At 36.1% G+C, this 27,339-nt stretch overlaps 1 protein-coding gene across 1 annotated transcript in view; it reads right to left on the bottom strand.

Moving 5' to 3' along the window:
- Positions 1-27,339, bottom strand: part of WLS (Wnt ligand secretion mediator) — a 109,449-nt gene that overhangs the window by 18,459 nt on the left and 63,651 nt on the right. Inside the window, exons 4-11 of the mRNA XM_080915534.1 lie at positions 20,740-20,901; positions 16,901-17,037; positions 14,253-14,421; positions 12,570-12,667; positions 12,119-12,182; positions 10,014-10,157; positions 8,889-8,972; positions 1,266-1,419 (exon numbers count right to left, since the gene is read on the bottom strand). Coding sequence (XP_080771660.1) covers positions 1,266-1,419; positions 8,889-8,972; positions 10,014-10,157; positions 12,119-12,182; positions 12,570-12,667; positions 14,253-14,421; positions 16,901-17,037; positions 20,740-20,901 — 1,012 coding nt within the window. The remainder of the gene's footprint in view (positions 1-1,265; positions 1,420-8,888; positions 8,973-10,013; positions 10,158-12,118; positions 12,183-12,569; positions 12,668-14,252; positions 14,422-16,900; positions 17,038-20,739; positions 20,902-27,339) is intronic.

The following is a 27,339-nucleotide window of genomic DNA, read 5'->3' as shown; positions in this document are numbered from 1 at the left end:
GTCATCTCTAGATCCCAATAAATATTAGTTTACTAAAGGTATTAATATGACTTGCAGTGAAAACTTCATTGATGTTTATCAACCTGGCTCAAACTTACCTAACTACTAAAACCTACCACCAGCACATAGGCATAATGTTTTATATGAGGAGGCAATATACAGACTGTGCCCCAAAGAGGAGTTTCAGCAAGCTCTGATGAAGACAGAATCCACTCATTCACTGTATGCACACACTGAGTACTTAAAGAGAGATCAAGTTTTAATGCAAGGAGATGTCAGGGTGTTCATCTCTGTACCAAATTAGACAGAACACACTAGTATTAATTTCAGAAAACATGTCTTATGTTATATTTACAATGAGGATGCAGTTAGGGGAAAGCAGGTGTAAAAATGATTTTTAAAAAATTAAGACTGGAGGTAAAACAAAAGAATAGCTATTAAAGTTGTTTATTGGCCATCTGTTACATATTAACAGCATTGGGCAGGGATACTAATTTCCTTTGTGATGGCTACTGTAGAGACCTAACAATCTTTTTTCTTCTCTGATTCTCAGTTTCTTTTCCTTTGACATGTCCAGACTACCTAACTACAATTAGATTTTAGATCAATATCTTGGATTTCTGTGATTATAAAGTACAAAAAGGTGGCATTCTCAGCACTAGAAGACAGGATTATTTGAAAATAGAAGAGTAGTTTGGGAAAAAAAAATTTTTTTTTTAAATGGGACTATCGATTAATGGGAGAATACTTGCTTAGCATATATGACTTCTAGATAGATTCCAGCACACATGCACACACACAAACACACAAACACACACACACACACACACACACACACACACACACACACAAAGCAAAAACTTGTAAAGAGAACCAAGCAAATCGCAGGTACCTTTACCCAGTACTTTAGTATTTAACTGCCATTATTGGAAGAATATATGTAGTATACTTTCATAGAGTAATTTTTGCTCAAGTAAAAGTGAGAAAAACAAATTTTATTCTTTACTACTGTAACTGAACCATTTTTTATAATAGTGAAACATTTTAATATGTTTTAGAGATTTTAAAAATGAATATACAAGAGCTAACTAGCCTGTCCTAATTTTTTGTTTTATGTCTCCTGAATCTCTCCAGTTACAATGTTAGTATTAGAAAGACATATGGAAGAAAGTTTAACTGATGAGCACAGGGTTTTACCTGCCTAAATCTCGCAGACAAGTCTACTTTATACTGAATGAATCTGCAATGAAAAGACAGAGACTCACCATTAGACTGGTCTTCCCCATAGTTCTTATGGGATGGTGCATACAAGAACATCAAAGCAAAGACATAGAGGTTCCACATTCCGTAGATTCCAGTGAAGAAAGCACTGCTCACTTGAACTGTGACACCACCCCATTTCCAATGGCCTTCTGTTACCTGTGCATAAAAAAGAAGGTAGTGAAATAGAAAAGCATAACACCAATATAGAAACCAATTAACATGAAAGTCAAGTCTCTTCTTCAAATGGAAAAGTTAAGGACCCTAAAAGACTACATTTAATGTGAATAAAGTCCATGTAAATTAAGGTCATCTGAGGATTTACTAACTTTGAGAGTATCTCTTCCTAGAAACTAAAGTCTAAATATTCTTTAATTAAAGAATTGCATTTGAATCCATTCATAGCTACAATTTCTTCTTTGCCTTCTTCATATCTAAACAAAGGCTCCTGAGGTCAAACCATCCATAGTTTGCTTGCTGCAGCTGCAACATTTTTGGTGCTTGATGTTCTATGTACACCCAGTAAACAAATAATGTACATTTACTCAATGAAGAAAGAATGAAGTCTCTGGAATTCAGTTTCCTTAGAAACTTGCAGGGTCATAGATTGGTCATATTACATACATACATTGAATATATATGTAATTTCTATAACTTTTGTGAGAGACAATAACAATATACCATACTTATTTATGAAATATTATTTTAGGTAAGCTACTCATAAAAAGTAATTGGGAAACTTCCATATTCTTTTCAATTTTTCAAGAGATTTCAGAAACTGCTTCTGTTTGAAAAAATGATTTAGTAATTGTTTTCAGAGTGTTCTGAAGATATATGATTTATACTAAGAATTGCTACAGAGCTGTTGAGATGAGCGACTAGTAATTTGTACAAGCAGGAGGATCACTGAAATGATTTTGAACATTTCTGCTTGCTATAGGAAATCTTAAATAGAGATGAAAGGACTGGGTACATGCTTCTATGACAGCAAAATAAGTCTGGGTTATATTTCTAAATTCCAAGATGCAGAATGGATCTAAATGTTAATTACTTCAACAAAAACAGTTGTTCTTGGCTCCTGTTTATGCAATAGTGGATCTGTGTTTCTTCAGGCCTCCCTAAGGGTCCCTAATCCTAGTAAGGTATTAACTATATATTTTTGTTCTGAAAACCTGGAGTATCAGGAAACCAGAAAATCCAATTATAGACTTACCATTGATAATTTATCCCTTGTGGTATATAATTTTTTAATCTTTGTGACTCATAAAACAAACTACCATCATAAAATCATTTTGGATTTACTTCAACTTGGAAAATTTATTTTGGAAAATACTATATTTTATGAAATGTCCAGGTTGTAGTTCTGACAAATATAGAGTTTGTAACCATTACTTTTTTTTAGGTCATGTGTCAGCATTGAAGCTATTTATGATTTCTTAGCAATGTCTCTAAATGCTACTCTAACATTAAAATACAGGTTGTACCCACTTTATAAAAACTGAATCATGTGGAATATAGACTGATGCTCAATGAATATGATGGTAGGAGAAAAGAAGCTTTAAGAGAGTTACAGGAATCTATGCTTCTTGTCTAGTCCAATTAACAGAGGAGGCTGGACTCATTAAGATATAAGCAAGACAGAACAAAGCAGCTTTTCTGCTCTGTTGGGACAATGGGCCTTTAACTAAGGAAGGGGCATAAAAAGGTTATATTTTTTGACATAAGCTGAAAAAATGCATAATTTATACTTTAATTTAATTGAAATTTAATTTATATTTTCAATTTCTCTGAAGATTTGCATTAAACCTTTTAATTTTTGAGATTATAACATACTTACATTATTTTGCTCTTCCTTTTATCTTCTTCCAAATTCTTTTATGTACTGTCTCATACCCACAACCTTTTAAATTCACAACCTTCTTTTCATTTAAATGTGTGTGTGTACATGTGTAACTAAGTATATAAACATATGGACTTGGCCTTATAATCAATGTTATTTTATGTATATGCTTTCTGGGCTGACCATTTGGTATCAGGTAACCAACTAGTCAGATCTTCCCTGGGGAAAACTATTTCTTCTGCTTTCAGCATTTCTTAGGTTATCTGTGGTTCTTTGTCTATGGTTGAATCTTCTTGAATTTTCTTCATGCCATATAACTGATATATTTGATGGATTACTTCTTTCTATGAATGGCATAAATGGCTCATCTAAATAAATATCTGTAGGTCTACTACAGTATTAAACTGGTATCTATTGTTACAGAGGTATTGTAAGAATATCTGTGAAAAAAAAAAACCAGAAAAATAGGAGGCCTGGTACTCAACAGTATTCAATAGCTGATAATACAGAGATGTTATAAGAATGCCAGTGGGAACATAAGGAAATAGGAAGGAGAGCTAGAACTGAACACAGGAATTCAGCAGGGTGAACAATGACTCACTATGGACTGAAGAGAAGTTTTAATAGATGTAGATACGTCTCGTAGTGGAGGAGACTGATGAGTTAGGCATTAGCTGGGATAGACCTTGAGTCTTAAAAACTTGTTTAGAGAATAAAAACAGTCTTTGAGTGTTGAGACTACTATGTTCAAGGATAATATTTGGGCTCTGAAGGTCAGGTTTGTTAGCTTTGTGTAGGGGAAATGAACATTCTTAACTTGTATTCAGACATGAAAGGAACAAGGTCTTTCAAAAGGTATATAGGGACCACCTTCATCTGGTGATAATAACCTGGGTTTTGAAGGAAGAAGAGTCTCAGAGTAAAACATTTTTTTTTTTTTAAAGAAGAGGCTGATGAAGTCCAGTTAAGGGGATACCCAGAGAGGGCAATATCATTAGCTAGTGAAGGTAAATGCTATGGGAAAGACCACCATGCAAGGAGTTGGGGAAACCACCAAATTTATCTGGGAGATACAGATCTTGGGTCAGCAGTTATAGAAGATTTTATCAAAGACAGTACTACTAGATGATTAAAAAGGAAAGAATGCTGACAGAAAGAAGAAAAGGGAGAAAGGTGAGAGAAGAAGAGCAATGAAAAGAAAAATAATCTGATTCAAAGTAAAGAAAATATTACAGCCCATAATAAATAACAATAATTTTATGTTAAAATGAGAAGAAAAGTAAAATATATGATAAGTGAGAGAAACAGTCATTCACTTTATATGAAAGATACCATTTAGTATCGATACTATTCTATGAGGTAGAAAGGTGTAGTGGTTTGAATAAGAATGGTCCCTATAGGTTCATATATTTGAGTGCTTAGTCTCTAGTTGGTGGAACTGTTTAGGAAGTATTAGAAAGTGTGGCTTTTTTGGGAGGAGTGTCACAGGGAGTTGGAGTTTTCAAAAGCTCACACACTATGCCCAGTTACCTTCCTATCTGTCTCATGGTTGTGAATCAGGATGTAAACTCTCAGCTACTGTTCCAGTGCTATGTCTTCCTGCTTGTTGCTGTGGTCCCTGCCATTATGTTGACCATAAACCCACCCTTCAGTAAATTGTTTCATCTAAAAATTGCCTTGGTAATGGTATATAAGCACAGCAATAGAAAAAAACAAAACAAAACAAAACAAAAAACAAAAAAACAACCAAGACAGGAGACAGTATTTCTATTCAATACATGGATTAAAGTTGTCCAAGATTGCTCAACTAGAAAATCATAGTAATGGGTCCAACTCCAGAAGGTCTTCTTAGTGACTGGACAACATCAGGATAAGACATTATTTTAAGCAGAACTGGTTTCTAAAAGAAACATATTGAACAACTACCATGGAAGCTCACTTCAGTGGCAACTGTTTAATTAGTATATATATATATATATATACACACACAAGTCTATGTGTTCAAATCTGGTAGGTGGGGTAGGGCAACAAACTATACATGCCCTGCATATCCTAAATACAGTAATATATAATTTATTATAGAGAGTATCTCTTTCATGAACCTCTTTTATTATATATATAATTTTATAAATTATACACGATGATAAAGAATATATAAAACTGAACCTGTCTAAGAAAACAACAAATTTGTGCCCCTTCTTTTGGTTCTGGGATATACACATGTTAATACACTTAGTTAAATATCTATAGACATATATCTGTAAATGCTTATTTCCTGGTGGGCATAGAGGTAAACTACATAAACCAATCATGTAGATATTGTAACCTCAGAATTGAGAAACTGGCTTGTATTTTCCCACATGTTTTTTTTTTTTTTATTACTCATGCTTTAGACATGCTGAACTCATTCCCACTAACAGAAACCAAAATGAGCAGCCTCAACAGAACAGGCCTTGTACATCCAAATTTTTACAATAGTAAGTTGTAGGGGTAGCTATTTTCTATTCTAACTTTCAAAGAGAAAACTCAAGTATTTACAATAACATTACCACCAAAAAATAAAAACCATGTTCTCCTCTACATACTCTTCCTTCTTCCTGATTTTACATTTTAACAATTCTCTTCTGTGTTGGGACTCATTTATACTCCACAGCCAAGTGAGATCAAATCCCTTTATACCCAGTAGTTTTGACAACCAGCAATCCACTAACAACATTTCCAAACTCCAAACACAGGCTCTTTTACAGAAAACATTTGCTTAAAACCATGTAAGCAAAAAATAAAATAAAACAAAACAAACAAAAACAACAACAACAACAAAAACCACTTGAGAACTTTCCGGATGTTTATTACATGTATCTTGACCTACATATCAGTCTTCTGGGAGATCCTTCAGTGAAGGTCTCTATAAATCTTTCTTGCACTATACTTCTGTTCTTTGAAAATGCCACCTCTAAACTGAATACTTCTCTCTTCTAGAAAGAAAGGGGCTGAAAGACTAGACTCTAGAATAGCATTTCTTCATTGCTGTTACAGAGACTGTTAAAATAGCAGGCATTATAGACTGAATCCCAGCCCTAGCTACAAAGCCTAAGGTCACCACATTTCAATAGTTTCCTATATGCCTTTTATTCCTGGCCTCGGAGTTTCAATATTCTGGCAAGATTTCTCACATATATTTCATGGGGAGTAAATGGAAGCTGTCCAACAAGTATAACAGGAGTTTTAAAAACATACTTTTTACCTAAGGCTGAGATCCATTTAAAAACATCACCCAATAGATTTTCTTTCAAATAAGCTCATTGCTCTGACATTCCAAAATATTAGAAAATAAATCCCCTGATGATTATATTAACAGTACCTGGGACACAGTTATGCAGGAAAATGTTTTAGCTATCTATATATAAACCGTTTTTAAGAGAGAAAAAGAAAAGCAGCAGGAGGTATGTGTGGTACTAATGGAATTCAAAGGCATCATATCCCCTTAGACTTGAAATCCACCCACCTGACTACTGCAGCTAATACACAAAGCAGGCTAGAGCCCAATACTAGAGCAATGGTTAATTAATCTTTTTCTCCAAAGAAAAGCTGCAAATTCTGTTGTAAGATAGTTTCTATCACTTTAAAATGTGCAGTAGTTAAACATGTACAAGATTAAATTCTAGCAAGGCACAGTCATTTTAGGGCTTAAACCTTCTAGAATTCAGGTGAAAGGAGTTCTGCAGAATTAAGTCAGTGGGAAAGGCAGTGGCCCAAAAGTGGGTATGTGAAAACTTCGGCTTTGTAAAAGGGCAGAGTCATGCCTGAAAAATGGAAGTCCCTTGCCCCTCACATTCCTGAGAGCATGGTCCATCTTACTGAAGACTCTACTTCTGAATGAGGGATTCCTGTTCTCAAAGCCAAGTAACTCAGTAGGCTGTTTACAAACAGCATGTTGATAAGTAGATGTAAGAACCAGGAAACATAATGGTGATACGAGGAAGCTAGCAAAAAGTGAAGTAAAGCCTAACCCAAACCCTCTGATTGAATATGGGTAAATTGAATTAAAGATGCATCTGTTAGCCTGAGACATAGCTCAGCTGATAAAAGGTATTTGTCACTGAAGCTGATGATCTGAGCTTAATCCCTGGGATCCACATGGTAGAAGAAAAAAACTGACCCTCTCACATATGTGTCACACACACACACACACACACACACACGTAATAAAGGTTTTTGAGAAGTTCATTCAGTATTGACAACAGCTTTACTGCATTTGGAGTGAAGTAAACTGATATAAATACACTCCTATGACAAGTCAAAGAAGAGAGGGTAAGCAATGTGTAAACAAATGTAGGTATGCTGCTTTATTTATTTCTACCTGTAGTCAATCTTGAACAGAGGCAGAAACTCAATATATCCCAGTCTATACAGCCAACAGGAGGCTCAAAACTTCTAATTCCCTTGTGTGGAATTAAAGGGATCAGAACTGAGCAGAAATAAAAGTATCCTTATTTTCATTTTCTAACTGAAGTTGGTGCTTCCTTTAGTTATGAATGTCCAAAACAAATCTTGATGAAATTAGCATTACCCACAAAATCATATGTGCATACCCATTAGGTGCTGAGGATATGTTTATAAGTCTATGTTAAGTTTTGAGTGCATGTATATATGATTCTCTTTGAAATCTAAAATATTTTATTTTATTTTTTAAGAAGCATTTTGGAAAGTTTTCCTAGCTTGCCAAAAGAATCCATATAGAGTTCATAAACTAAAGGAAAATTTGCTGTCAGATGAAAAGATGAAGCAGTCTTTTCTTATGGCTTTGCCAGAATGCTGCTCCATGCTGTTCAAATATAGCAATAGTAGAAACCCAGCAAAAGATCCAGAATGATTGAATTCTAGTCTTCAACTTGTATGCATTGAAGTTACTAATGTAGCTGTTCATGCTTATGACATGCTAGGGGCTCTACTAAATACTTGTCAATATCACTTCTATATATGGTACTACTACATATTTAAAAAAAAATTAAACCCAAGAAATGTTAAATAACATTAAATTACTACATTTCTGGAAAACACAGTATATAGAAATACCCAGAAGCCATAAAAATTAATATTTTTGCAAACATGACTAACAGTCCTACCTTACTTAGCTCAGATAAACTTTGTGAAACCCAACTAACTAATATGTGCATAATCAGATTTTAGATAGCTTTTTCAATTTTTCAAAGTAATCAGTATTTTAAAATTATAATCACCATTACTGAGATTTTAAAGTACATCAAAACTTTAAGTTTTAGAAATAATCACTATAAAATAAGTTTCTATCAATAAGACTTCTGCATTATTTTCATGTTTAGGTGGCAATGTAATTACCACATAGAATGGCTAAAAACCTGTTAAAAGACCTTCATTAATGCTAGGTAAAGACCCAAAACTAAATTAACCACATGCTTGTCAGTTTTTGGTTTTGTTTTGTTTTTTGTTTTGGTCACAGAGATTGAAACTTTGACCCTTTTAAGTGAAATGTCCCTTTCATTTGGTCATAGGTATTATTTAGAAACTTTCTATGAGGTAGAACTGGGGGGGGGGGGTCAGTCTATGTCACCAGTGGAAAGTTCCATTATAGAATTGTCTTAAGAAACAAGGCTTGGTTAGCTAAACAAAATAAGTCTCTCTACTTTTGTCCTCAGCAGCTCTGCAGACATTCCTGTGCTATAGGAAGGAACATCTCCAGGAAGAGACTATAGGAAGAGACTATCTCCAGGGATAGTCTCTTGAGAAGCCTTAGGAAGGATCCACTCACCTGACTAACAATGAAGAAGATAACAGTCATGGCAGCACAAGCCAAGGTGATAAGCATGAGGAACTTGAACCTGAAAATCAGACCCTATTAGGAAAAATAGGAAGAGTGTTTTAATACATTTTCTCTCTTTCCACATATGTGTGTGCATGTGTGTGTGTGTGTGTGTGTGTGTGTGTGTATTTTCATAAACATCTGCAAAACCAAATATCTAAGAATGATAGTAAATAATTTCAAAATTTAATATCCTTCGTGCAGAGGTGAATGTAACTGAGGAAATTTTTGGACAAAATACTTTCTATGATTTTATCTCTCATGCAACAGAGATCCTGGAGCCTAGGAAATTATATTTACAACAGGTCATTAGGCTATCAATTTCCCTATAAAACAGATTATATAATTATCCATGAAAGTTTAAAGTTATCAAATGCAAGTTTACTGCAGTTGTAATAAAATTCTTTTCCAGTTGTATATAGGGTCCTTATTAATAAAAGTGAAACCAATTTGGTTGAATTTTCTCATTTGTTACTCCAGCTCTGAAAACAGACAAACTTGATAAAGTACTTTTGGTTTCAAAAAAAAAAAAAATCAGGATTCAAGGAATGATGTCTACTGATTCTGTGCAGATCGGCTATGTAGAACCCCATGATTCTACAGTTTCTCCTCTTTTTACATAGCAAGCCAAACAATGAATCTAATCAATGTGTCACATGTATTAGAAATTAGAGGAGGCTAGGTATTTATCTTGAATAAGGAATATGGCCTATAAGCAGAGTATTGAACTCTACACAAGCAGCCACTGTCTATTTTAGAGATGTGAACTACTAGAATCTGGAAAGCATAGGCCAGAAAGTTTGTTCAGAGGATAAAGGTATTTGCCACTCATTTAGAAATCTGAATTTAATTTCTTGAATCCATAAGTACAGCACTGAATCTACACAGCTGTCACTTGACCTCTATACTTGTGCTGTGACATGCCCACTCATACACATACATTACACACTCACATACACAATAAAAATCAGTTATTGATTTCTTTCACATCTGGAAAGATGAAGATCATGAGTATTATCTAAAATAAGTATTATGAGTATTATCACTCTAAAATAAGTCAAGATAGGTACTTACCTCATAGTGCAGCCTCCGAACTTTGCTCATGGCTGGGAGACTAGACTGCTTTCCACTGATGTTTCTAAATACCTGAAATACCATGAAGCATAAAAACAGGAAGTAGAGGCAGAGACAGATACCTGCCACAATGATGAAAGCCATCTGCAAGTGTACAGTGAAGGAACCGTTAAATTCACCAAGAACATGTGCTAAGAGGGCACAACACTCTTCTCAGCTGTGTTGGTGACAATTCAACTTTGTTTCCAAATGTTCAAGAGGTTTTGAGGAAGGTGCTACTATTAAAGCCTAGTATTCTGATGCCATCAATTGGGGGTTTTCTAACAAAAAATTTCATAGAATGGAACATTCAAACTTTTCTAAGTCAGAGAGAGAGAGAGAGAGAGAGAGAGAGAGAGAGAGAGAGAGAGAGAGAGAGAGAGAGAGAGAGAGAGAGAGAAACTTTAGTCTATTTCTATTTTCACAGATGTAATTGGATTTCTCTTAGAGTTAGTGAAGTAGAAGCTGTGTTTCAAGTATGTTTTGAGGCGATTCAAATGTGTCACACACTGAAAAGAATTAGTATAGTGGATACAGGTTATTAAATGGGAAGTAGCTTTAAAATTACTGAAAAGGTTCAAATAAAGATGCTTAAGTTCCATCCTACAAATAACTAATCATACTTCTTAATACCAGGAAACAATAGTAAAAATGTTTGGAAACCTTTGTGTTATGTTTGGATGTTTCTAAGAACAAGAGTGAGCTACCATGGGGGAGTCTGTTCAGCAACAACAGCAAGGGGGCCTGGCAGAGGATGGAAGGACATAGAGTAAAGGCATGGGTTGTGGATCCAGATAGTAATCCCACTGAGGAAATTTTGAGACCTGCCACTAGAGCCCATACTGCGAGAATCAGCAAGATATAGGAGACAGTATGAATTTTCAGTAATGGCAGACAATCAGACTGCAGCTACTCTCTTTTCTAATAACTGCATTCAAAATTGCTTATATTTTTCAAATATTTTGACATGTGTTAACTCTATATCCATCTTTCATTAATTAGTTTATTTAATACAATTCCTCTTTCTTTCTTATGACCAACAGTGCCCTGAAATAAAAAGGAGATGGTTATTTGTTGCAAGACTAGTAATTTTATTTACTTCTCTTGCCTTTCATCCTATATATAAAATAAAAGTGGTGAACTAGACATTGTAATTGTTCTAGTACAGTTACCATTGTGGGTGGTAAAGTTAAACTCTTTCATCTTAAAGGTATTAATAGTATGTATTTTGTTTGCTTACAAAATTTTGTGACACTAAGAAACTGACATAAACATTACCACTAAGCAACATTTATTCAGGAGTACATGTCAAGACATTAGCTGTTAAGGAAGAGCACAGTACACCCTTACTCCAAGGAAGAGGTTTCTTTTCTTCAGATATTAAAGATGGTATTTAGAATATTAGACTTTAAAACCAGAATGCTCAAAGAGATAAATTAACTCATCTTTTTCTTCACAGAAGTTATGAAGACAGTGATTATGTGGACCACCAGAAGTCTCAGCATTACTCAGGAACAAATTACATTAGTCTCATTCCCACAGAGCCTCAGAAACTAAAGGTGATTACCCAGTGAAGCCACTAACAAGGCTCTACACACAGGCCTGACTTTCCCATGGAAGTCCTACATACAAGTGATCTCAGATCCTCGCTTTCCCACAGAAGCCTTTCACAATGGTGACTTTGGTCCCAAGGTTTCTACAGTATAAGTCTCCCACACTTGTGGCCTCTGTTTTAGCTCTCTCACAGGTGCCTCCATAGCTCAAGAAGAAGCTGCTACTCCTAATAGAATACATAATTTAGGGTATACGTAAGGCCAGAAACTTTGAACTGAATCTAAACCTTTAGCAACAGGAAAAGCCTGCAAGCTCCCACTTTGTGTGCTTTCACAGCCTGAAAACATAGTAATTCTTCTCATTATTTATCTCTAATTGTTATTATTGGCCTGAAGATCAAAGCCCTAGCTGAGCTCATACAGAGAGTATCAATAGAACCACAGAAAATGATCATGGGGACCAGGCAGACAGGGAGAGAAAAATGAAGCCTTGGATCTATCAAGGAAGGATACAGCCAGTTCTGTTCCAACATCTGTAGTCCATATACTGTAGAAAGGATTTGAGAGTTGTACTCCTCTATAAAAACAAAAACAAAATGAACAACAACAACAACAACAACCAAAACCCAAACAAGATGAAGAGATAACACAAAGACAGAACACAGCCTAGCAACAATGGAGTGAGACATGGGGAGTGTGGTAGGGGTGAATATACTATATTTAGAAAATAAATTCCAGAGAGTATAAGGGGATGCAGAGCTTTAGAATATGAAGAGGCCAAGTACTCTGCATGTATAAAGAACTGGGATTTAGTCCCAGACTTCATCTGAGTATATTAACCTTTCCAATATTTCATCCCATGAATTCCCAACCACCATGCTACATTTTAAAATTCTTTACAGAAAGATAGAAGTAGACACAGAAAGGTATATTTCATCCTGGACTGATTCTGGGACCTGCTCACCTCTCACACATGTCAAATATGAAGAGGCAGAAAGAGCCAACAGCAATTGGTCCAACTTGCTTCCAATACCCTGCAATATGATTCCGCTCATGTTGATCCTAAGAAAAGTCAAATTGAAGAACAAGAGTAAAAGTATTCCATAGGGGATCCAGCTAATCACCTATTATGTGTTAGATAAACCACAGCATTAGAAACAAAATAGATAAAATTCTCAGTGTTCATGTCTGCTAAGGAAGAACATTCATTAGAAAGTCTATTCACTGGGGCAGTCAATAAGAAAGAACCTGTCATTGCAGGATAACAGAGACTGTTCTTAGGAAAAATTTTAGTCCACAAGATAAATTGTTGTTTAGCTAACAACTTTTGTTTATGAAGGTAAAATGATCTCTAGGAAATAAAACATTAAGGAACTTCATTTAGTTAAATTTATCTCCTTATCTTCATCATCACAAGGCATACTTTTTCACCTCCACCATCTATTTCCAAAGTGTCTTGGAATATATGCATACATACATACATACATATATACATACACACACATACACACATATATACATATACATATACATATGCATATGCATATACATATACATATACATATATATATATCAGGTTAGCCTGAAACTCAAAATTCTCCTGTATAAGCCTTCTAATTTTTCCAACAGTCCAATATGAAGTATTCCTTTTGATTGGCAGTGAAAAAAAGTCTTAGCCTCCAGGCAAAGATGGTAGCTTATACCATTTTATTTTGGAAAATCACCCTGGTTAGGACCCTGGTGTCTATATCTCATTTCCAGGGCATTTCTGCTGGAAAGGTCTTTATGTTACAAGAGCCTCTCAAGTGGAATTTAGCTGTGGGTAAATTCTTATCTTTTTATACTATTCTCCTGCATGGAAAACTAACTTGGCTTTATTTGTCAGATCATAATAGAACTGAAAAGTAGCCCCTCTAGCAGCAAGATTGCTCAGTGGGTCAAGGCAGTTACAACCAATTCTGACAATATAAGTTAAATTCCTGGAAGCTACACAGTAGAAGAAGAGACCCTTGACTTACACACACACACACACACACACACACACACACACACACACATACATACATACACACACACACACTTTCAATAATAAATAAATGTAATTTAAATAAAAAAAGTTTAAAGCCCCGTCTCTGGAGCCTAACATGAAAACAAATACTTGCTAACATAACTGCATCTTAATTATAATGTAGAATGACACCATTATTATTTTTATTATAGTAACACAGCCTATCTTATAACAAAGTTTGATGCCATGTAAAGAGGTCAGTATTCTTGGGTAATGGGCAGGAGGGCTGGGGGAATCACTAGGTCACTTGGTCAGGCAGCTGGCTGGAATAAAGCCAAGACCACACTCCTTCCTGGCTAGCCTGTTCTTGAGGCTGGGGCAAGCAGAGGGAAGTCAAAGGACAAGAAATAGGCTTTGTATATTTGTCTTTTATTACATTTTTTTTTTCTAAAATAAAAATTAAGCCTTACCACTATATTTCACAAGCAAGGGGCTTGAGATTAGGGGGTATTTGTCTCAAAACACTCAACAAGTTACTAGTGAAAATTTCTTTGATCTTCCCACAGCTGAAGAGAGGCAGAATCAACCTTCTCAGAGCAGCTATGGGCAGAAAGATGTCCCTCCCCCAGGAGTTCTCACCATCATGTGCTCGCCACAGAAGATGATCCAGAAGGAAAGAAGCATTGCATAGAAGATGCCCTGTCGGATGTCACCAAATAACAGCATCCAAGTCCAATCAAATCCAATGGAAAACCATTCCACAGGGATATTGATAAAGGTCATGGAAATCCCAAGGGCAAAGATGACTCTGATGGTGGGAAAATACCCAGAAGAGCCAGATTACTCTGGATGGTAGACTTTAAAACTCTGAAGTCAGTTTTGAGAACTGAGATGTTATTTGTTCAGATTTTAGCTAATGGATCAATTTCTTAGCATTTATGGTAAGTTTCTACTCTGAAATACAAAATGTCCTAGTATATGTAAGTATATTTGTTTTAATAATAAACATACAACTACATCTAAATTCAATTGGATACTAATTTTGCCTTTTCTCTACCACACTATTAAAAAATCCTTCTTTATTAAAAAAGCATTCTGATTTATTTAAACATTTTTATATCCACAACACACCTATGCTTATAAGGCATAAACCAAATACCAAAAATACTGTTAAGACTAAATATACATATATAAGAAGGGTTAATATTTCCACCCAGGGAACTACATTTATTGGGAAAAGTAGATAAAGAGACAAAAACTAAGTTCACAAAGAATTGAGGAACTAAAGATGAAATATGATGGAGAGCATAGTCTGCATGGTGCAGAGAAGCTTGAAAGAAGCAGAAATATTTATAGATCTACATGTAGCACATTTTGGGAAATGATAGGACATGAGAGCAGAGAGATAAGAGAAGAATGAAGGCATGCATTCATTAAGAAACTTACATAAAGTTACTCTTAAGAGAGACTAGCAATCTAAGAAAAAGTTTAAATGATAGAATTATACCATTTATTTACTCAACAAATATTAGCTTTAAAGTTATAAGGAAAGATAAAGCAAGAGAGACAATGGAAGGATATTTCACATAGTATGAATAGGAGAAAAACACTGCAATAAGAAACATTAAAACAGAGCTTGAAGTAAAGGAGAAAATGAGGTATTAGAATATCTAAGAAGTACTATTTGAGATAACAAGGACAACAAGTTCAAAGGCCCTGGGGTGAAAGCACAGAATGCAATTTTTTGAGCACTATCACAGAGTGTTGCAGAAAACAGGAGATAAAATCCAGTGGAATTTATATGACAAGAAAGTTAGTGGAGCACTTTCAGCAAGGAGTGGAATGGTCTAATCAACACTTAAAGAGAGCACAGAGGCTTTGGATGAATAAGTTGTAGTGAAGAAAATAGTTCAACAAAGAGGAAAAGTTGGGAGATTGTTTCTAATAACTCAGATGAACAATGATGTGGGTAATCAGGTTAGTATGGTAGCAATAGAGATAGTAAGACTATTGGATACACTGTGAATAACAAGTAGACTATTGACTGAGTAGCTTCCTTCTTTCCAGTCTAGCAAGTAAAAGAAAGGAATTGCCTTTCACTAATAAGGAGAAACTTAAAGTATTTTCTCTATATATTACTTTATTTTTTCAATGAAAAGTAGATGGGATGTTTGTTTGGAGTTTGGAAGTTGGGAAAAGCTAAGAATAAATATGCAAAATAAGTTTCATACTTTATTGGTTATTTTATTTTACTTTTCAAATGTTATCCCCTTCCCAGTTTCTCCTCCACAAACCCCTATCTACTTTCCCTCCCCCTGCCTCTATGAGGGTGCTACCCCAGCCCACCCACCCACCCACCCGTTCCTGCTTCAGTGCCCTAGTATTCCCCTACCCTGGGTCATCAAACCTCCACAGCACTAAAGGGTTGCCCTTCCAGTGATGCCAGATAACGTAATCCTCTGCAACATATCCAACTGGAGCCATAGGTCTCCTAACTTCAAGAGATTATCTCGGAATAAGTAGAACTAATAAACAAGAGAAGTCCAAAATCTCTACCCTGGTTCATCAGTGTAAGAAGCTAGAAATATAAAGAAAACAGTTATAGAGACTAGGTGATGGTGAGCAAAGAGTAAGAGGGGGAAAAAAAAGAAAGGAAAAAGAAGGAAAAGGCTGTGTGAAGGAAAGGGGATAATTAGCTAACTAGAATGCTGCCTATGGTTCAAGGAAGGTAAAGACTAGAGACCCATCATTAGATTTGGAGTGTGGAGGTGATTCCTGATCCTGTGAAATGACACAATGGAGGTCAAAGAGAATTGGAACAGATATTGGCCATGTTTTTGAGGAAAGGATTCTTGTAAAAAGTAGAAAATGATGTGATGATTTTAGAAGTGGAAAAAGAGACTCTCATGGCACTGCATATGTATATAAAGTATTTATAGAAATAAGACAGCAAAAAGAAGTTGTTGATGTGAGAAAGAAAAGACTATTTATAGGAGCACCATGCTGTATTGGGGAGGGTTTGAATTCAGTTGAGAGTAGAACAGTTCATCCATTAACAGAGAAAGATCTGAAAGATGAAATGGGGATGAATAGCAAAGACAGTGGTGTGGGGACAAGCTATATAAAGACTTAAAAATGATTTACATGTGAAAGAAGAAAAGGATTTTATGACGATTTTTAATCAGTTCATCAGCTGAAGTCACACATTGGCTGTCACATACAAAATAGGAACATGTCAGATTATGGGAAGTTAGCATTTCCTAAACGTGATCTGATTCAGATCTTACTTTTCCAGAAGCACTGGAGGTCGGGACATCAGGGTGATCCTCCTCCAATACCACACCATAATGATGAAGATGCTGGGTGTAAGGAAGGTCTTCATAGCAAACCATACCTTAGTGAAACCTCCATTTTGGTGAATTCCCTAAAGAAAAACCAATTATAATTTTGAAGATGAATATATATTAGTTTTATTTTTTACAACTAAATACAAATGAGCAAATAATTTGTCTACCCAAAAGTGTTCATCATCATAGAAGGTACTGTCCTCATATATCCTCTGATACCTTTTCAAAATTCATAGAAATATACTGAAAATCTGGACTTGTGATGCCAAGATAAAAAAATTAAGAACATAATCAAAGATTTTTCTGAATATATTCATTCAAATATTGGAGACACTACAAATATCCAGAAAGGTAGCCTGGTTTCCAGTTGAGTTACTGTTTGAAACCCCGGAAACCCTGAAGAAACTGTAGGCACTTGTCACTAGCTGCAGCCCTCCATAGATTTGTGGCCATAAGTCACATAAGGGCAACACCCCAAGTCCCTCCACATGTAGAGGATGTGACCACAGGTCACATAGGCTCAAGACAGATCTCCATTTTAATGAGGTACTGAATGGCTTGGAGGGCTTAGCCAATAAGCTTTCCTACTCACACACTCCTCCCTGCAAAAGGTATTTAATCTCAGGCTCACACTGAGAAGTGGGGTATAGTTTTACTTATCCACTTTCTGCCATGACAATAAACGTCTTAAAACCATAGACTGCCTTTTTTTCCCATTGGGATCTGCTGTGGGAGCCATGCAGCAGGCTTTAGTCTACAGAGCTGCTGTCTAATCTCCCATAGACGGTTTCTCTGTGCTCCCAACCAAACCAACTATTAAGCACACCACTGTCAAGCCAAGGACTCTCTCCCTGCAGGACTAGCCAAATATTCCCCTTCTGTCCCCCCACCCAGCTTGATCCAGCCTGTGGGCTCCCACTTCATTTTTAGCTCTTTCACAGCTCCCAGCAGCGGTGCCTGGACGCTCAAAAGTCTGAGAACCAGGTAGCCCTGGCCTTGTTACAGGGAACCCTGAACCAGCTCCAGCTGTAATCATAGTCAACTTCCCACATCTTGCCTCCCTGAGCAGCTGAGCCCTGTGGCAGAGCAGACATGGGACCCTCCCTAGCCCTACAGTTCAGTAAGTAATGGAAAATAGATTGAAATTTATGTTCATAATGTGCCACTAAATGAGAAAACAGCAAAAAGCGAGTCATTACAGATTAATTGCTATATTTCTCTGTATCTTTACTTATACTTTTAATTTGCTAATTTTTTGTGTGTATGGGAATGAGTTTTGCTTTACTATGTGGCCTTCTTATGCTATGTTCTACACACCTCATTAAACAAATAGCATGGTAAGAACCTAAGTTGTCACTGTTTTCACTATCATCTGTGCCTTTCATGGTAAAATATGTTAATTGCTTTGCTCTTATTTGTTATGCAATCATTATCATACTATGATCTTATATAAAACTATAATAATTTTATGTGATCTTAAGACCACTTAAAGAATCACAGAGCTTATCACACCCATGGAGAGGGGCTAAGCTAATTTAGTCTGAACTCTAGCTTGATGTTGAAGGTGCAGGTTACTGGCATGTTGGCATGTTTGTCTGTACCACCATGTGGGCATGAACATTAGGAAGTTTCAGCACACTAGGGCCATGTTCTTACACCTTGAGCTAGAAACAAAGTAAAACAGCTTTTTAAAAATTATTTTTATTTTCTCATATGACTTGTCTTTTATAATTTTATTTATTCTTTGAGAAATTTACACAATATGTTTTGATCATATTATTTCTTTTCCCCTAACTCTTTCCAGATTGCCCTTTACCTCTTTATCAAACTAACTCTATGTTCTTTTTCTCTTATTTAAAAATAAAGTTAAAAAAATTCACAAAACAAATAAGAAATGTCAAAACCCAAAATAAAATGAAACTTAGAGTCTAATCTGTGATAGTCAACTATATCTGAACATAGAGCTTACCATGAATTATGGTTAACATACACAGTATTTGTTATTCCACTGGTGAAAACTGATTCTTCCCTATCCTAGCAACTGTTAATTAATTAATTCTTGGCTAGGAATGGGACTTTGTGCTCACTTTCCCTCCTCTGTTGAAATTCTGTGGGATTCTGTTCAGCTTTAGTCTGCATAGCTCTTATGAGTACATCTACCCTGTTGTGTCTGTAAAATGCTGTTTCCTTAAAGTTATACATTACCTTTGGCTCTTGCAATTTTTTTCATTCCCTCTTCCACAAAGATTCTGAGCCGTGTGTGTGTGTGTGTGTGTGTGTGTGTGTGTGTGTGTGTAATAAAGACATCCTATTTAGAGCAGAGCATTCCAAAGTTTCTCTCTCTCGGCATGTTGTACATTTGTAAGGACTCTGTATTAATTATCGTCTACTGAAAAAGGAAGAATCATCCCTGTTAAGGGATAAGTGGCGCACTCATCTATGAGTATAACAGTTATCTCATTAGGAGCCTCTTAACTGCTGTGTTCATTTAAGAGAATAACAACAGTAAGTTTCCCCTAGGACACATGACTGTTTATTCACAGATTCTTGGCCTCATTAACAGTGTCAAGTATGGGTTCCATCTTATAGAGCAAGTTTTAAATACAACTACTTAGAAGTGATTAGTTATTTACACAATATTTGTGCAACTATTTCACCAGTGTGCATATCTTGCAGGAATGTCATTACTGTAGTTCGCTAGTTGAGACATGATTATTTTTGTCTTCCATTAGTGTACATAGTACCTTCTAGCATTATGACTGTTAGCTAGTAGCCATAAAGCTTCAAATTGAAAGCAAGACAGATTTTTCCATATTCTCTGTATGTAGATGTTCAATTATTACTTCAATAAATTAATTAATGTTGGTGATCTTTTTTAAAAGACCACTTTAAATACTAAGTGCAGAAACTTATGACTGGTCAAGGTATAGAGAATAAGAAGCTGAATTCTTAGGGTTAAAGGAAAATGTATCACGTCCTTCCTCCCAAATTTCTGAGATCATTTCAGAAGAGGAGGTGGAAGAGGCTGAAGATGTAGCTGACCACAAAGAAGAAAGTATCATCTGGGCACAGCAAGGTCATAGCAGTTGCTGGTACATGCATAAAACCTGTACAAGCCCAAACCAACCCCAAATTTCAGCATGGCGAAGAGAGTAAGGCATATAACTCTACTTCTAGCCATAGAGCAATTGGCACCTTAGCTGCTAGGAAAGGAAGGGAAGATTTTTATGTAAGAGTGCAGCCTTTGGCAAGTCAACTAAGCACCAGTAGAAGAACACATACCCAATAATATTTTGGGCAGGACAAGCTTGTCTTGAAATTTTTTTTTACTGTTTTTTGTTTTGTTTCATTTGTTGGTTGGTTAGTTTGTTGGAACAAAGTTGGGAGGATAGGAAGGGAGAGATGGATCTGGGAAGAGTTAGGGTGCTGAATATGATCAAAACACATATGAAACCAAAACTCTCAAAGAACTCATTAAAATTAAAATATTAATATTAAAATCATGCAGACAATAATTGCTTTCTATAATCCCATGAAAATCATTTCAATTTATATTTTTGGCATCATGTTATTGTTAGTCCCAATTCTCAGATAAATCAACAGATAAGTAAACAGATGGTAGGACTAACAGAGAAGTTTCCCTATCAAATGTTTCCAGGTTCCTGTGTGTACATAGAGAAGAGAGAACTAAAACAGAATTCTTTTATACATATATGATTACTGTATTCTTGACTCCTGCTAAAAGGATACAGCCCACTGGTTCATCTACATTCACTTACCACCAACCGAATGTCCTTTATCTCCCCAATTCCAACATTGATTTTCTTCTTCTCATTTACAGGTAGCCGGATATTTAGAAGGTAATACTTATGAGCCACTGATCCAATTTCCATGAAAGGAAGGACATCACATTCATAATAACGACCTTCATGTTCTGGGGTCTGGAAAAAGATTAGATGATTTGAGGCAGATTACTATTTCCAAAAGAAAGACTGAAAGTATTTATTTGGATTAAGCTCATAACAGAAACTTTTAAAATGCTAATGTGTTAAGGTACACATTAAAGGCATAGATCTACAAGGCATACTGAAATTCTGCTGCCCATTGATCTACTCCACAAAGCTGGATAGAGAGAGGTGGGGGGGAGGTGCAACCAACTATTTGAGGTATAACTGAAAAAATATTAGGGAAATAGTAGATATCTCTTATGTACTTTGATACCTTTCTCAGACCTAGAATCAACATTAGAGCTTTGCATCAGCTTCTTGTCTACTATAGTTTAGGAAACTCAATATTTAGAAGGTAACCAGGACTTGTACATCCAGGAGAAAAGTCCTTGATGAAGTCCATCACAATCTAAATGATGGTTAATTATTTTCACAGAGAAATATTAGAAGCTAAAATAACCTTTCTTTTATTGATATTTAAAAAATCAGCAGTACACTGGGGTTGGAGAAATGGCTCAACACTTAAGAACACTTGTTGCTTTTCCAGAGGACTCAGATTATATTCTCAGCATCCACAAAGTAGCCTGAAACTGATTATAACTTGAATTCCAAGGTACCTTGTTCCATGGCTGCAAGCATGTGGTATACTTCTATACATATAGAAAAAATATTCTTACACATCAAATAAGATTGTCCTTAAAAATAAAAAAGGAAAGAAGCTGTACAAAGTGCCTTGTACAGTAGGATTCATTTACTGAAGATACTCATTCAGAATTTTCTGCACCCATTCTGAACTTCCTAATAACCTAAGAAGAAAAGTTGGCAAGAGATGGCTGAAACCTTAACTAAATAGAAATTTAGCCCAGTTTCTAGGAAAGCCTCTTGAACTGACTCACAATTTAAGAATGACTATATGGTAGTAGGGAACTAAATTCTGGTATACTTCTCAAGGCATCCTGTATGTGGGTGGTGGTGTGGTGAACATGGTATACTGTAGCATAAATTGTAGTAGTCAGGAAGTACTTTTTCCTCATACATAAATGAAAGTCTGCCACTAATAAAGTATCTATATGCAGAACAACTTGATATATCCTGAATAAATGAATCTCAGTGAATTAATACTCATTCCTTGGTCAGAATTGTTTCACATGACAGTCATAAGTCATGATTTAAAATCACATCTCATGATGATGATGATAGAGGACTTTAAGAAGAATATAAATAACTTCCTTAAAGAAATACAGGAGAACACAGGTAAAGAGGCAGAAGCCTTTAAAAAGGAAACACATGAAATGCAGGGACACAGGCCTGGTGAGATGGCATTCTAAGTACCCAGGGAGTAGAGAGGTCTCTGTCGAGGACACAGAAAGTGCACCTTCCCCCGATTGGTTCAGGAGAGTAGGAACCCTGCTTTGGGGTGTGTGTTTCCAGTTGGCAGCCTGTGCGTGCAGAACAGGTGCTCAAGCCATCTGCCACCAGGAACAGCGGAGATCCAGAAACACAGGCCTGGGGAAACAGTGCTCCAAGTAGCCAGGGAGAAGAGAGGTCTGTGCTGAGTGGTTGGAACGGGAGCCCCCCTCCCAAGGGATCAGGGGAGCAGGAATCCTGCCTTACGGTGTCTGTTTCCACACGGTGGCCCATGCAGGCAGAACAAGTGCTCAGGACATCTAACACCAGGAACAGCTGAGATCCAGGGACACAGGCCAGGTACACAGGAGAGACAAGAATCAATCACTGACAACAAGACCATGTTTAATTACAGAAAACAAGATGGCAAGAGGACAGTGAAAGAACTTACCCCAGAGAAACCAAGACAACCTGGGAACACCAGAACCCAGCTCTCCCATCACAGCAAATAGCAGAATGCCAAACACACCAGAAAAAGAAGACTCAGACTTGAAATCAGACCTCAAGATGATGATAAAGATCATTAAACAAGAATGGGAAGAAAAGCATAAAGAAATAGAAGGTTTTAAAGAGGAAACAAGAAAAACACTCAAAGAACTCAAAGAACTAGAGGAAATCAGAACCAAAGAGATGAAAAAATTGAAGAAGGAATTTAAAACAGAAATGTAAACAATAAAGAAAACACTAAAAGAGACAATCCTAGAGGTAGAAAACCTAAAAAAGAAATCAGGAATCACAGATGCAAGCATTTCAAACAGACTACAAGAGATGGAAAAGATAATCTCGGGGGCCGAACACAACATTGAAAACATAGACAAAACAGTCAGAAAAGATGCAAAAACCAAAAAGCTCCTAACCCAAAATGTCCAGGAAATCCAGGACACAATGAGAACACCAAACCGAAGGATAATAGAAATAGAAGAAGGCGAAGAATATCAACTAAGAGGCACAGTAAATATCTTCAACAAAAGAGTAGAAGAAAAATTCCCTACCCTTAAGAATGAGATGACCATGAGCATACAAGAAGCCTACAAAACTCCAAATAGAGTGAACCAGAAATAAAACATTCCTCCCAAAACATAATAGTCAAAACGCCAAGTGCCCAAAGCAAAGAAAGAATACTAAAAGCAGTAAGGAAAAAAGGCCATGTAACATATAAAGGCAGACAAATCAGAATCACAACTGACTTTCCAACAGAAACTATGAAAGAAAGGAGATCCTGGATAGACATCATGCAGACCCTAAGAGAACACAAGAGTCAGCCCAAGCTGTTATACCCAGCAAAACTCACAATCTCTATAGATGAAAAGACCAAGATATTCTAAGAAAAAACTAAATTTCTACAATATATGACCCCAAACCCAGCACTACAACGAATTATAGGTGGAAAAACCAATACAAGAAGGGAAACTGCATCTTAGTAAAAAAAATAAAATACCTAAGAAAACCAAAAGAAGAAAGACGAAAAGGCACAATTCTAACTCCAAGAACAAAAATAGCAGGAAACAACAACCAATATTCCTTGATATCTGTTAACATAAGTAGACTGAATTTCCCAATAAAAAGAAATAGGCTATCAGACAGAATACATAAACAAAACCCAGTATTTTGCTGCATATAGAAAACTCATCTCAGAGACAAAGACAGACACTATCTCACAGTAAAAGGTTGGGAAAAAAACCTTCCAAGCAAAGGGCCCCAAGAAGCAAGCTGAAGTGGCCATTCTAATACCTAATAAAGTAGATTTTCAAGCAAAAGTTATCAAAAAAGATAAGGAAGGACACTTTTTACTCATTACAGGGAAAATTTGACAGGAGGAACTCTCCAATCCTTAACATGTGTGTTCCAAATACAAGAGCACCCATTTTCATAAAAGAAACCCTGTTAAAGCTCAAAAAAGACACTGCACAGCATACAATAATAGTGGGAGACTTCAACACCCCACTCTCATCAATGGACAGATCATGGAAGCAGAAACTGAACAAGGACACAGTGAAAGTAGCAGAGGTTATGAACCAATTGAAATTAATAGACATCTACATAATTTATCACCCTAAAACAAAAGAATACACTTTCTTCTCAGCAACTCACGATACCTTCTCCAAAATTGACCATATAATCAGTCACAAAACAAGCCTCAATAAATGTAAGAATATTGAAATACTCCCATGCATCCTATCAGATCACCATGGTCTAAAGCTGGACTTTAATAACAATAAAGACAACAAGAAGCCCATATACACATGGAAACTAAACAATGCTCTATTAAACAATAGCAGGGTCAAAGAAGAAATAAAGAAAGAAATTAAGGATTTTCTAGAATTTAATGAAAACGAAAAAGCAACATACCCAAACCTATGGGATGCTATTAACACATTACTGAGAGGAAAATTCATAGGTATGAGTGCTTCCAAAAAGAAGCTGGAGAGAGCTTACACTAGCAACTTGACAGCACAGTTGAAAGCTCTAGAACAAAAGGAAGCAGATACACCCAAGAGGAGTAGACGGCAAGAAATAACCAAACTTAGAGCAGAAATAGACCCAATAGAAACAAAAAGAACTAGTCAAGGAATCAACAAAACCAAGAGCTGGTTTTTTGAGAAAATTAACAAAATTGATAAACCCTTAACCAGAGTAAAAAGAGGGAATAGAAAGAGTAGCCAAATTAACAAAATCAGAAATGAAGGAGGAGACATAATAACTGAAACTGGGGAAATTCAGGAAATCATCAGATCCTACTACTAAAGCATATACTCAACAAAGCTGGAAAATCTGAAGGAAATGAATGAATTTTTAGACAGATACCAGATACTAAAGTTAAACCAGGACTAGGTAAACCATCTAAATAATCCCATAATGCCAAAGAAATTGAAGCAGTCATCAAAGGCCTCCCAACCAAAAAAAGCTCAGGTCCAGATGGGTTCAGTGCAGAATTCTATCAGACATTTATTGGCAACCTAATACAAATACTCTCCAAACTACTGCACAAAATAGAATCAGATGGAACACTACCTAACTCATTTTTCAAGGCCACAATAACCCTCGTTCCTAAACCACACCAAGAACCCACAAGGAAAAAGAACTTCAGAACAATCTCATTTATGAACATTGATGCAAAAATACTCAACAAAATCCTTGCAAACCTAATCCAAGAACACATCAAAACGATCATTCACCATGATCAAGTAGGTTTCATCCCTGGGATGCAGGGATGGTTTAATATATGGAAATCCATCAACGCAATACATCATATAAACAAACTCAAAGAAAAAAAAACTACATGGTCATCTCACTAGATGCTGAGAAAGCATTTGACAAAATTCAACACCTATTCATGTTAAATGTCTTGGAAAGAACAGGAATCCAAGGCCCATACCTAAACATAATAAAAGCAATATACAGAAAACCAACAGCTCACATCAAACTTAACTGTGGGGAACTTGAAGCAATCCCACTAAAATCAGGGACTCAACAAGGCTGCCCACTCTCTCCCTACCTATTTAACATAGTACTGGAAGTCATAGTCGGAAAATTAGAGAGCCAAAGGAAATCAAAGGGACACAAATTGTAAAGGAAGAAGGAAATACATCACTATTTGCAGATGACATGATAGTGTACTTAAGTAACCCCAAAAATTCCACAAGAGAACTACAGCTGATAAACAAGTTCAGCAAAGTGGCTGGTTATAAAATTAACTCAAACAAATAAGTAGCCTTCCTCTACTCAAAAAACAAACATGCATAGAAAGAAATTAGGGAACAGGTACTCTTCACAATAGTCACAACCAATGTGAAATACCTTGATGTGACTCTAACTAAGCAAGTTAAAGACCTGCATGACAAGAACTTAATATCTCTAAACAATAAATCAAAGAAGATCTCAGAAAATGGAAATATCTACCATGCTCATGGATTGGAAGGATCAACATTGTAAAAATGGCTATCTTACCAAAAGCAATCTATATATTCAATGCAATCCCCATCAAAATTCAAACCCAATTCTTCATAGAGTTGGAAAGAGCAATTTGCAATTTCATCTGGAATAACAAAAGACCTAGAATAGCGAAATCCATCCTCAACATCTAAAAAACATCTGCGGGAATCACTATCCCTGACCTCAAGCTATATTACAAGGCAATTGTGCTAAAAACTGCATGGTACTGGTACTGAGATAGGCATGTGGATCAATGGAATGCAGTAGAAGATCCAGACATGAGCTCTCATATATATGGTCACTTTATTTTTGACAAAGGAGCTGTAAACATTCAATGGAAAAGGACAGCCTCTTCAACAAATGGTGTTGGTCCAACTGGCACTCAGCATGCAGAAGAATGAACATAGACCCTTTCTTATCTCCTTGCACAAAGCTCAAGTGCAAGTGGATCAAAGATCTCTACATTAAACCAGGTACACAGGAGAAAATTTCCCGAACAGAACACCAATGGCTCGTGCTCTAAGGTCAAATACTGACAAATGCGACTTAATGAGATTGCAAAGTTTGTAAGGCTAAGGACACTGTCAAGAAAACAAAATGGCAGCCAACATAGTGGGAAAAGATCTTTACCAACCTTACATCAAAAAGAGGCCTAATATCCAAGGTAAACAAATAACTCAAGAAGCTAGACACCAGAAAATTAAACAACCCTATTAAAAATGAGGTAAAAAGCTAAACTAAAAGTTCTCAATTGAGGAATATCGAATGGCTGAAAAGCATCTAAAGAAGTGCTTGACATCATTAGCCTTCAGGGAAATGCAAATCAAAACAACCCTGAGATTCCACCTCACCCCAACCAGAATGGCTCATATCAAAAATTCAGATGAAAGTAGATGCTGGTGAGGATGGGGAGAAAGTGGAACACTTTCTGGTGGGGTTTTAAACTCGTACAACTACTCTGGAAATCATTCTGGCGATTCCTCAGAAAATTGGACATAGTATTACCTGAAGACCCAGTTATTCTACTTCTAGGCATATACCACAGAGAAGCTCCAACATACAACTAAGACACATGCACCACAATGTTCATCA

Source organism: Micromys minutus (assembly GCF_963924665.1).
Source record: "Micromys minutus genome assembly, chromosome: 4".
NCBI lineage: Eukaryota > Metazoa > Chordata > Mammalia > Rodentia > Muridae > Micromys > Micromys minutus.
The sequence above is the reverse complement of the archived record's forward strand: the minus strand, read 5'-3'. Positions and strand labels throughout refer to the sequence as shown.